Source organism: Ailuropoda melanoleuca, chromosome 10 (genome assembly GCF_002007445.2).
Source record: "Ailuropoda melanoleuca isolate Jingjing chromosome 10, ASM200744v2, whole genome shotgun sequence".
Lineage (NCBI taxonomy): Eukaryota > Metazoa > Chordata > Mammalia > Carnivora > Ursidae > Ailuropoda > Ailuropoda melanoleuca.
In genome coordinates this window covers 38,389,080-38,400,519 of record NC_048227.1, presented here as the reverse complement: position 1 = coordinate 38,400,519, position 11,440 = coordinate 38,389,080, and the positions used below count along the sequence as shown (strand labels likewise).

The 11,440-nt window shown below is 47.7% G+C and overlaps 1 protein-coding gene across 1 annotated transcript in view; it reads left to right on the top strand.

Annotated features, from left to right (window-relative positions):
• The window catches only part of RAB11FIP3 (RAB11 family interacting protein 3), a gene marked incomplete at its 5' end in the record, with an annotated part of 83,819 nt that continues 72,379 nt past the window's right edge, over positions 1–11,440 (top strand). The window contains one exon of the mRNA XM_034669600.1: positions 1–549. Coding sequence (XP_034525491.1) covers positions 1–549 — 549 coding nt within the window. The remainder of the gene's footprint in view (positions 550–11,440) is intronic.

Genomic DNA, 11,440 nt, shown 5'->3' with positions numbered 1-11,440 from the left:
CCGGCGCTCGGCCCACCGGAGCCCTCGGCCTGCGCGGATGCCGTGGCGGACCTGAGCGCCGGGCGAGCCCCGGGGCCGGACGTGCGCCCCGAGAGTGCCTGGGCGCTTGCCCCGGGCCCGGGAACCGCTTACCTCCTGCCGGACCATGTATGCTGCCGGGACCCCGACCCCGACCGGCAGCTGCCAGAGCTCGGCCCGCTTCTTTCCTGGACTAAAGAGCCAGAGGATTACGGACCCCCGGTTTGCCCGGAGAGCGCCTCTCTCCGCGTGCAGGGTTTCAGGCACAGCCAGCACGTGAGGGGCGAGGTCGACTTCTTCCCTGCCTTCCCCTCGCCCGCGGTGGGCGAGCTGCCGCTGGATGTGGGTCCCGGGGACCCGGACCGGCCCTCGGACTTCAGCCAGACCTGCCCCCTAACGAGCGAGCCCGCGGCGTGTCCGGAGGACGGCCCCCGCCTTCGAGCCGTGTTCGACGCCCTGGACGGCGATGGGGACGGCTTCGTCCGCATCGAGGACTTCGTCCAGTTCGCCACGGTCTACGGCGCAGAGCAGGTAACTGGGCGAGCGCTCCCGGGCCCTTCCGCCCGGCCGGCGCGGCGCACCGCGGTCGCGGAGTGCACGGCTTCTTCACTTCTGTCCTCAGTTCGGGCTCAGTGTGCTGACGTTCCTTTCCCCCCATTTAGGGAGCTTCTGTTCCGGAGACTCACTTTCTCTCCCTGCCTCCCTACCCCCCACCCTTCCTCCCGAGCCACACAAGCTGGATTTTTTTCCAGACGGTGATGAGCTCCTGGCGATGAACTCCTTGTGTGGGGACATGCCCCTAGGCTGCCTGGTAGACGTGCCCCCTGAGTGAAGAAGTGCCCAGCGATTTCCCCAGCTGAGAGCCCAGGGCTGTCTTGGCTGAAGTCATTCGGTCCTTCCCACCGCCAAGGCCAGACCGAGCTTGGGCAGCTGAACATCACGCTGCTAGACAGCTATTTTGAGCACACTTTACTGCGTGTGCTTGGGACGTGTTCTGCCTAGGCTCATCTTTTAATGTTTGGGAGACCGTGAACGCTGAAAGTTTTCACTTCTAACCTTGTGTGCAGAGGGGAAGGAACTAAACCCCAGAGGAAGGGGAATGAGCCCGAGAGCAGGGTGGGGAGGACAGACTGGAACAGAGCTCCGTCAGGGCCACCTCCTCTCCTGCAGAAGTAAGAGGTGTAGACAGGTGATGAGAATGCACAGTGCAGTGTGTCGGAGGTCGCACCCAGCCTCGGGGAGAAGGGGGGCCTCGAGATTTGTCCTTGGCCTGTGTCTCAGCACTTAGGGAAGTTTACATGGAGAGACACCATCATGCTGTGTGTTCTGCTGATAAACTGGGAGACATCAAATAATTTAGTGGTGTTCACTTTTAAATATTTTATCTAATAGTAGAAAGTCCCTAAAAGGCTGATTTGCTAGTTTTTATATTTTACTGATTTCTCGCCCTGCAGACGTTTGTTAAGTGGGTGTTCAAGTGCATAGTGTGTTTAAGCCTAGAGATCTTCAAGGAAAGGTAAAATGGATCCCCTGCTCTTTAGGGTGTGCGGTGTAACACGTGGAACCCTTTATAGGGGATCCATGTACCCCTGAGTATCCAGTGTCCCTCGAGCTGTGAGTGTGAAGATCTGGGCCCTCCTGATCACAGCTCCCCGCACTGGGTTGTCCGCCTGGGAAGACGTGCGTGTCTGTGGGCGTCCTGAGTGCGGGGGCCGGCGCACTGCTCGCATGTAGCTGGGTCGGAAGACATTGCTGCGACGGGTCTCCCACCTTTTAGTCTGATGGGCACAGAGGTCTGTGACTGACGGTGTCCCATGTGGACAGCTTGGATTGGGATTGCTGGTCCAGTTTCTTTTCCTGCTTTTCCGTTGTGCCGCTTGGGAATCCTGGGTTGTGCCCAACCTTGGGAATCCTGGGTTGTTTTTTACTAGTGCCTTGTGTCTTCTCTCCAAACAGACCGTTCTGATTACACCAGTCAGAGGTGTTAGGGAAATACTACATTGTTCTTCTTTATCATAACCTGACTCTGAGAGAGTACTCTGTGGCTTATATGAAGCTCAGGTACGTTTTCTCTGCATCATCACCTTTTTTTTTTTTTTTTTTTTTTTTTTTTTTTTTTTTTTTTTTTTNAGAGAGACAGCCAGCGAGAGAGGGAACACAGCAGGGGAGTGGGAGAGGAAGAAGCAGGCTCCCCAGCGGAGGAGCCCCATGTGGGACTCGATCCCGGAACGCCGGGATCACGCCCTGAGTCGAAGGCAGACGCTTAATGACGGCGCCACCCAGTCGCCCCATCACCTTTTTCTGAGGCGGTAGTCGGCAGCCAGTTTTCATCTCACTCTACAGGGAAAGAACTGGAAGCCCAGGAAGGCTGAATAATTTTCACAAGCCCTCACAGATTGTCAGTGCTTGAGCAGGGATGAGCTCATAACCTTTAGGTGGCTCTCAGCTTACTAGGTTTGCTCACTCAAAATATTTTCACAGTTTCATGTTACTGACTTCCATAAGATCCTTTCATTTGAGAAATACCTTTTGTAACTGTCCTTACTGATCACAGTAGGAAAAACTTTTGGTGCTATTTGGGGCTGAGCGTTCTTGTAATCAAGAAGTAGAAATGAGTCAAAATTCTTTGCTCTGATAGCTCCTGGTGGAATTTTAAGGTTTATTTATTGTAGGGCGACAGAAAGAGAGCACGCGCATGTGCCTAACAGACACGGAGCATGCATGTGGTGAGGGGGAGGGGGGGGAGGAGCAGAAGGGGGAGGCCAAGGGAGGGCACGGAGCCCAATAGGGCTCCATCCCGGAACCCTGAGATCATGACCTGAGCTGAAACCTGAGCCACCCAAGTGCCCCTCTCCTGGTGGAATTTTAAATATGGGGGCAAAGCCCGGATGACTTGGGATTTGGTGGAATGGACGGACGTAGGGAGATCTGTGGCCACTGCATCCCTCTGTCTGCTGGCCCAGACTGCGCTGGAAGAAGGAGTGCTGGGTGTGGTCGGTTAAGTACCTGGACTTGGACAAGCTTCCTGGGATGGTGGAGTTTAGCTCTTGTTCTGGAGCCGATAATTTACAGAGTAATGAAAGGTTGATTTTTGTGCCTGTGTAAGCTTTGCTAGGCTTTATAATGACTCAGGATTGCTTTTTCCAAGTCTGATGTCAGAGTGCATTATAGAGGGGCAAAGAGAAAAAATATCCTCTAGTACTGAAATAGTTTATTTTTAAAGATTTTATTTATTTGAGAGAGAGAGTGAAAGAGTGCAGGAGTGGGGGGAGGGGCAGAGGGAGAGGGAGAAGCAGATTCCCCGCTGAGCGCCGAGCCCTACTGCTCCCCGGATCCCAGGGACTCTCCCCCCCGCCCCATTATGACTTGAGCCAAAGTTAGAGGCTACCGACTGAGCCACCCAGGTGCCCTGATAGGGAAGTAGTTTAAAAAAAACTGAAGAATTCCAGCTCGTCATGAATATATATATATATATATTTTTTAAGATTTTATTTATTTATTCGACAGAGAGAGAGACAGCCAGCGAGAGAGGGAACACAAACAGGGGGAGTGGGAGAGGAAGAAGCAGGCTCCCAGCAGAAGAGCCCAACGTGGGGCTCGATCTCAGAACGCTGGGATCACGCCCTGAGACGAAGGCAGACGCTTAATGACTGTGCCACCCAGGCGCCCCTAAAAAATTTTTTTAAAATTTATTTCTCAGAGAGAGAGAGCACATGAGCACAAGCAGGGTGAGTGGCAGGCGTGAGCGGCAGGCAGAGAGAGAAGCGAGCTCCCCGCTGAGCGAGGAGCCTGGAGGGACAGATGGACAGGGGGCGCGATCCCAGAACCCTGGGATCACGACTCGAGCTGAAGGCAGCCCCCTAACTGACTGAGCCACCCAGGCACCCCTATTTTCAAACTTTTAAAATGAAAAGTCCTGACCATACAGAGGAGTAGAGGGCGTAGTTCGGTGAACCCCCTTCCCGACTGCCGCCCCGTTTCAGCAGTCTTGGGTCGTCTGTAGAGCCCCACTTTCACGCTGTGCAGGAAGCGCGTGCCTGACATAACATCTCATCTGTATGTATTGCAGTACTTATCTGTGAAACATAAGGGATCTTCCTTAAACATTCGTGATTTTTCAAAAACCCTAGTAAGAGATAAGGTGGATAACAGCAATAACGACCATAGGTTTCTGTACTTTCCACCTTGAGATTTCAAAATATTGCATGCATGAGACTCTTAGGCTGGTCACAGTACTGTCCTTGATGATAGCAACTAGATTATTCTTGGTTGTCGTCAAATATTCAAGGGTAGCCTGTTGAGTAATCTGTTCATGAAGGAAGCATTTTGAATTATTGAAGCTGATTATCTGAATTTTTCATGGCCGCATCTCCTACTTACGATACAGATGGCTTTTCTGTCCCTCTTTCTTTAGCAATGTCATGGCGTGTTTGGATCTCCTTACAGCATCTGGTGGTAGGTCAGGTGTGCTGTAACATAACACAGGGCTGGCAGCAATCAGCATAGGGAAGGAGAAAAAGGACTGCAGTGGAGTTTTCTGGCTGTGTCTTACTGAAACAGGAATTCATAGTCCTACCCACCCAGGCGCCAGTTGTCAAGTTGGAATACGTTGTTTTGAAGGCCTTGACTGTTTCTGAAAATTTTTCGTCAATATGACCCCTTCATACTGAGAGTGATTTCAGAAAGAATGTTGGGGTTCGAAGCTGATGGCCAAGAAAGAATTCTTGAGTTGTCTTTGATGCAAAAAAGGTGGTTTTATGAAAGCACAGGGGACAGGACCCGTGGGCAGAAGGAGCTGCACCAGAGTCATGAGGAGTGCACCATTATATACATTCAAGTTGGGAGGGGGTTAGGGATAGCGTAAGTCTTAAGGAATTTGGAAGCAAGGTTTCCAGGACCTTGAGAGGGCTAGCTGTTGTTGGGTAAAGGTCATTTATTACCGTCTAATAAACTCTCAGTCATGAGACCCTTCAGATGTATATCAGTGGGTCATATGCTTGGGAGATGCTTGCCAACACGTATCTTGGGTGAGGGGTAGAGAGAAAGGAAGTTTCCGAAGGAATTTTTATATGTTCAGGTAAACTTACAGGATCCTTGGGGGGATGGGGGGGGCTCAGGCTAGGATTGTCTTTTGCCCTTAGAGAAGTATCAACATCAGGGCAGTTGAGACCTTAGAGGAATGTCACTCTGCCTGTTTCAAGGACTCGTCAATGGGCATAGGTAGTAAGGAAATTTAATAATTTTTTTTCTGCCTTGTTTCCCACATCAAGAGGGCTGATGCTTTTGCAGCCATGACCAACTCAACCTAAAACAGAATTTGTAAAGTAAATTCTAAGAGTATTGTAAGAAAGGATTGGTTTCTTTTGGCTTTATTTTTCAGAGGAATTAATTATAGTTGTAGAGATTATCTCCACATTTTATGACTACACACACACATAAGTGTTTACATTTTAATAGTCACTCATCCTTTCCAGAGAACCTACGCACCGAAAGGCTGCATGCCCTTCAGTGACCTTGTAGGCGTTGTCCTGTCGAGTGCTTGTGTAAGTAGGCTGCTGAGGAAGTGTTGATGTTCAGGTCTCCGTGCTTCTCCTTCCGGCACCCCTGCTGGTGAGCACTTGGAAGTTCCGAGGGACACGTGGCTGCACCTTTTGGTTGCTTCAGCGTCCTTCCCAGTTTCTTTCCTAGCCTAGAATTTGATTGTGAGTGTATCTGCGTGAGAGAGAATGAACACAGGTGTGTGGGCAGGTGCCTGTGGGGCTGGTGTGCGATGTGTATGCACAGCTCTGGTTCTGTGTGGGACCAATTGCTAAAAGGCAGATGACTTTCCTTTCTGTGCTGGGATCACAGGCAACTTTGTTAGTGTCTTAAAATGGCCTTTTTCGTATTATAAAATTAACACATGCTTATTATTAAAAAATTTGAAAATGCAGAGTGATACAAAATGTAAAAGAGAAAAATGACTGATAATCCCACTATCCTGAGAAAAACAACTTTAGCATTTTAGTGCGTCTCCTTCCAGACTTTTTTGTACACATACACACACGGTTTTGTACACCATTGAGATCATAATGGATAGAGGCTAAATTACATTTATAGATGTTCATTGTTTAAAAAAAATGAAACTGAATGGTATCAGTAAGCAAAATAAGAGAAATAAAAATCACCTATAATCTCACCTCCCAGAGATAACTACTAAGTATTTAAAATGTAAATGAAAGCATATGTAATAAATACTTCATTGCACAAGAATGGTGCACTTCCCATGTCTGTTGTTCTGAATCCACTTTTTTTTTTTTAAGATTTTATTTATTTGACAGAGAGTGAGACAGGGAGAGAGGGAACACAAGCAGGGGGAGTGGGAGAGGGAGAGGCAGGCTTCCTGCTAAGCAGAGAGCCCGATGTGGGGCTCCATCCCAGGATCCTGGGATCATGACCTGAGCCAAAGGCAGACGCTTAATGACTGAGCCACCCAGGCGCCCCACTGAGCCACCCAGGAGCCCCCTGAACCCACTTTTGGACCTGTTTTTTGAAATTAAAGATCTCTGATACCAGTTGTCTAAGGGAAGCCTAAGATTTACTTGTTTCCAGGAATATTCAGAATTGTTAGGGATTATTCCAGTTTAGGATCTGACATACAGAAAGAATTTAATTCCATGTAGACCGTACAGACGAGGTTGTCAAGGCACCAAGCTGATGAATTGCTTACCTTACATTTACTTTATTTAAATTTTGAAAACAGGGTCTAAATATTAGTCATAATTTAAATATCAGACAAAAGAGTTAGGTATCCACTGAAGAGTATTATGTAGCCCTTAAAAGTGGTAATTACAGGGGCGACTGGGTGACGCAGTCGTTAAGCGTCTGCCTTCGGCTCAGGGTGTGATCCCGGCGTTCTGGGATCGAGCCCCACATCGGGTTCCTCCGCTGGGAGCCTGCTTCTTCCTCTCCCACTCCCCCTGCTTGTGTTCCCTCTCTCGCTGGCTGTCTCTATCTCTGTCGAATAAATAAATAAAATCTTAAAAAAAAAAAAAAGATTTATTTATTTCAGAGAGAGAGAGAGAGCAAGTGGACTCCCCGCTGAGCAGGGAGGCCGATGTGGGGCTCAGTCCCAGGACCCTGAGATCATGACCTGAGCCGAAACCTGAGTCGGATGCTTAACCAACTGAGCCATCCAGGTGCCTCCTAATGAACTTTTTTTTTTTTTAAAGATTTTATTTATTTATTTGACAGAGATAGAGACAGCCAGCGAGAGAGGGCAGCCAGCGAGAGAGGGAACACAAGCAGGGGGAGTGGGAGAGGAAGAAGCAGGCTCACAGCAGAGGAGCCTGATGTGGGGCTCGATCCGCCCTGAGCCGAAGGCAGACGCTTAACTGCTGTGCCACCCAGGCGCCCCCTAATGAACTTTTATAGAAGATTGAATTAGCATGTTCAGATGATTGTTGAAGATTGATTGTTAATTTGTGTTGATACTTGGTAAAATGCATAGTCTAAAATGCCTGTAGTCCTTGAAGTTTGGCTCCTAGGTGGGCATTAGGCTTTTATCAGTGTCTTCATAACACAAGTAACTCTGAGAGCTTCCTGGTGAAAAAGCATTGCACTCTAATTTTCAGAAGTTGAGACTAGGAGATAAATGATTCAGTATCATAGGAAAAGAAATTTTTCTTTTGTTTTTCTGTCTAAATATTTTATTTATTTATTTATTATTATTTTTTAAGATTTTATTTATTTATTTGACAGAGACAGCCAGTGAGAGAGGGAACACAAGCAGGGGGGAGTGGGAGAGGAAGAAGCAGGCTCCTCGTGGCGGAGCCTGATGTGGGGCTCGATCCTAGAATGCCGGGATCACACCCTGAGCAGAAGGCAGATGCTTAACGACTGCGCCACCCAGGCGCCCCTCTTTTTTTTTTTTTTTGGATGCCGAAATCTGAGAACGAATCCTAAGTAATTTTTTTTTAGATTTTATTTATTTTTTTGAAAGAGAGAGCGCAAGCAGGGGGAGAGAGAGAAGCAGGGCCCCCACTGAGCAGGGAGCCCAACTCGGGGCTTGATCCCAGGACTCCGGGGTCATAATCTGAGCCGAAGGCAGACACTTAACTGACTGAGCCACCCAGGTGCCCCCCTTAAGTAATTTTCTAAAGACCCATGCCTTTAGAAGGGTTTAAGAATATACAGCTCTCAGAATTCTAGTTTGTTAAATAATCTGTTTTATTTTTTCTTTTGTTGGATAATTAAAAAAATTTACCAAAGTTTTAGAGCCTTGTGTGCCCACAGATAAATAGTCCTGCTTAGTCAGATGTGAGCTTACCTGTTTACACCCGTTTGGAGCTAAGACTACATGGCATTGGGTGCTTATCACTGTTGTCAGTGTCAGAGGCTTCAGTGATGCACTGTTGTTTTTCATTTCACATGATTTGTTCTGGTTTCTCTTTAAGTAAGTTTAATCAGCTCAGGTTATGAATAATGTGTGGTCCCTGTTTGGCTAAGTCTCTTTATAGGTAGGTGGTTTGTATGTTTGGACAAGAGGAATTGTTCAGCACCATAGAGAACGTTATTGCCCTAAATCATGGTGTGACACAGCAGTGTGCTTGATGTTTTACTGTCATGAGCAGTCTAGGGGCTTTTGTAAACCTTTTGTTTTGGTTAAGCTGCCTCACAGTGAACTGATTAATCATGTATACACACACACACACCCCTACATATACACACACGTATATTTTTTATTTAATGATTATATTGTATTTTAAAATTTTTTATATGTATTTCTTTGAAAGACTGTTTGAGAGAGAGAGAGCGCATGTGAGTGCGCACAAGTAGGAGGGGTAGGGAGAGGGAGAGAATCCCACGCAGACTCTGCACTGACTGTGGAGCCTGACCCGGGGCTCAATCTCATGATCCTGAGATCACGACCTGAGCTGAAACCCGGAGTCAGATGCTTAACTAACTGCACCGCTGAGGTGTGTCTATTTATTTTTATTTTTTAAAAGATTTTTGAAATAAGATTTTATTTATTTATTTGACAGCAAGCACAAGAAGGGGGCACAGCAGGCAGAGGGAGAGGGAGAAGCAGGCTCCCTGCTGAGCAGGGAGCCCTTTGTGGGACTCAGTCCCAGGACCTGGGATCATGACCTGAGCCGAGGGTATATGCTTCACCGACTGAGCCACCCAGGTGCACCTTTCTAAAAGATTAAAAAAAATTTTTTGTTTTAGAGAGAGTGCGTGCAGGAAACCAGGGGAGTGGGGGGAGGCAAAAGGAGGGGAGAGGCAGAGAGTCTCAAGCAGATTCCCCACCCAGCACGAAGCCCAGTGTGGGGCTGGATCCCACAATCCTGAGACCACAGCCTGAACCAAAACCAAGAGAGGGACGCTCAACCAACTGAGCCCCCAGGTGCCCCTAAAGATTTTTTTCCTTGAGTAATTTCTATACCCACTGTGGGGCTCAAACTTAGAGCATGTGACTCTACTGACTGAGACAGCCAGGAGCCCCCGATTAATCATATTTTTATTTTATTTTTTATATTTTTTAAAGATTTTATTTATTTATTCGACAGAGATAGAGACAGCCAGCGAGAGAGGGAACACAAGTAGGGGGAGTGGGAGAGGAAGAAGCAGGCTCACAGCGGAAGAGTCCGATGTGGGGCTCGATCCCACAACGCCGGGATCACGCCCTGAGCCGAAGGCAGACGCTTAACCGCTGTGCCACCCAGGCGCCCCCCGATTAATCATATTTTTAAAGTTAAATGGTAATTTTAGTTTTACTAATAGATTGCTTGAGCCATAATAAAAGGAAGTAAAGGTCCACATTGACTAGAGAGATGTGTGTTTCCTTTGAAAGCCTACTAAGGTACATTTTGAAAAGTCAAGCTAGCGAGAATGTTTTTCTAACTTGAAACACAGATGAGGGATGGAGATAGCTATGAACTTTCGGTGAGTTCTGAGCAGAGGTAGCCAGCGTCCTGGTTCTCCTCAGAGCACTGATCATGTTTATAGGCTACTGGTGGAGTCCGGTCCCTGGCCTCCCTGATTGTATCGGTGGAGGAACCTCAGATTTTCATGGAGAAATGTGGAGGGCATAGCCAGCCTTACACACCAGTAGGGGCTCTCAATAAGATTTTTTATTTTCTATTTTTATTTATTTATTTTTAAGAGAGAGAGAGCACGAGTGGGGAGGAGGAGAGTGAGAGGGAGAGAATCCTAAGCAGGCTCCATGCCCAGTGCAGAGCTGGACACGGGGCTCGATCTTAATGACCCTGAGATCGTGACCTGAGCCGAAATCAAGAGTTGGACGTTTAACCGGCTGAGCCACCCAGGCGCCCCTCAATAAGATTTTTAAAAAACATGAGGGGCACCTGGGTGGCTCAGTCGGTTAAGCATCTGCCTTCAGCTCAGGTCATGATTCCAGGGTCTTGGGATTGAGCCCGGAGTTGGGCTCCCTGCTTAGTGAGTAGCCTGCTTCTTCCTTTCCCTCTGCCACTCTCCCCCACTCGCGCTCTCTCTCTCTCACATAAATAAGGATTTAAAAAAAAATAAATAAGAAACATATGAGTCACAGATAAAAGAATGGTATAAAAACTCTTAGAAATCAAAGGGAAGGGGCGCCTGGGAGGCTCCGTTGGTTGGTCGTCTGCCTTTAGCTAAGGTCATGATCCCAGGGTCCTGAGATCGAGTCCCCCGTCAGGCTCCCTGCTCAGCAGAGAGCCTGCTTCTCCCTCTCTCTCTGCTGCTCCCCCTGCTTGTGAGTGTTCTCTCTCTCTGTCAAATAAATAAATAAAATCCTTTTTTTTTTTTTTTAAAGGTTTTATTTTTTCGACAGAGATAGAGACAGCCATCGAGAGAGGGAACACAAGCAGGCAGGGTGGGAGAGGAAGAAGCAGGCTCATAGCGGAGGAGCCTGATGTGGGGCTCGATCCCATAACGCTGGGATCACGCCCTGAGCTGAAGGCAGACGCTTAACCGCTGTGCCACCCAGGCGCCCCAATAAATAAAATCTTTTAAAAAAAAAATCAAAGGGAAAAAAGACAAAAACCTGGTAGAAAAATGGATAAAAAATATGAAGACATCCCACAGGAAAAGATACACAAATGGCCACTAAAAATGTGAAAATATGCTCACCCTCATTCATGATGAGAAAGATAAATGCAAATTAAAATGACTTAGAGACACATTTCTCATCATGTTGGCAAAAATGTAAAAGCTTGCACGCGTCCTGTCGGTGAGGCTGTTGGGAAACGGGCATGCTCTCATATTGCTGGTGAGGGTGCACAGTGGTTCAGCCCTTATCAAGGGCATTGGCAGGGTCTGCAAACACACTGACCCTTCGACTTAACTGTCCTGCTTCTAGTGATTGACCCTGAGGATGTACGTCTGCAGGTAAAAAATACCAGGTACACAGGGTACTACTCACTGCAGCATGACCTGTGAA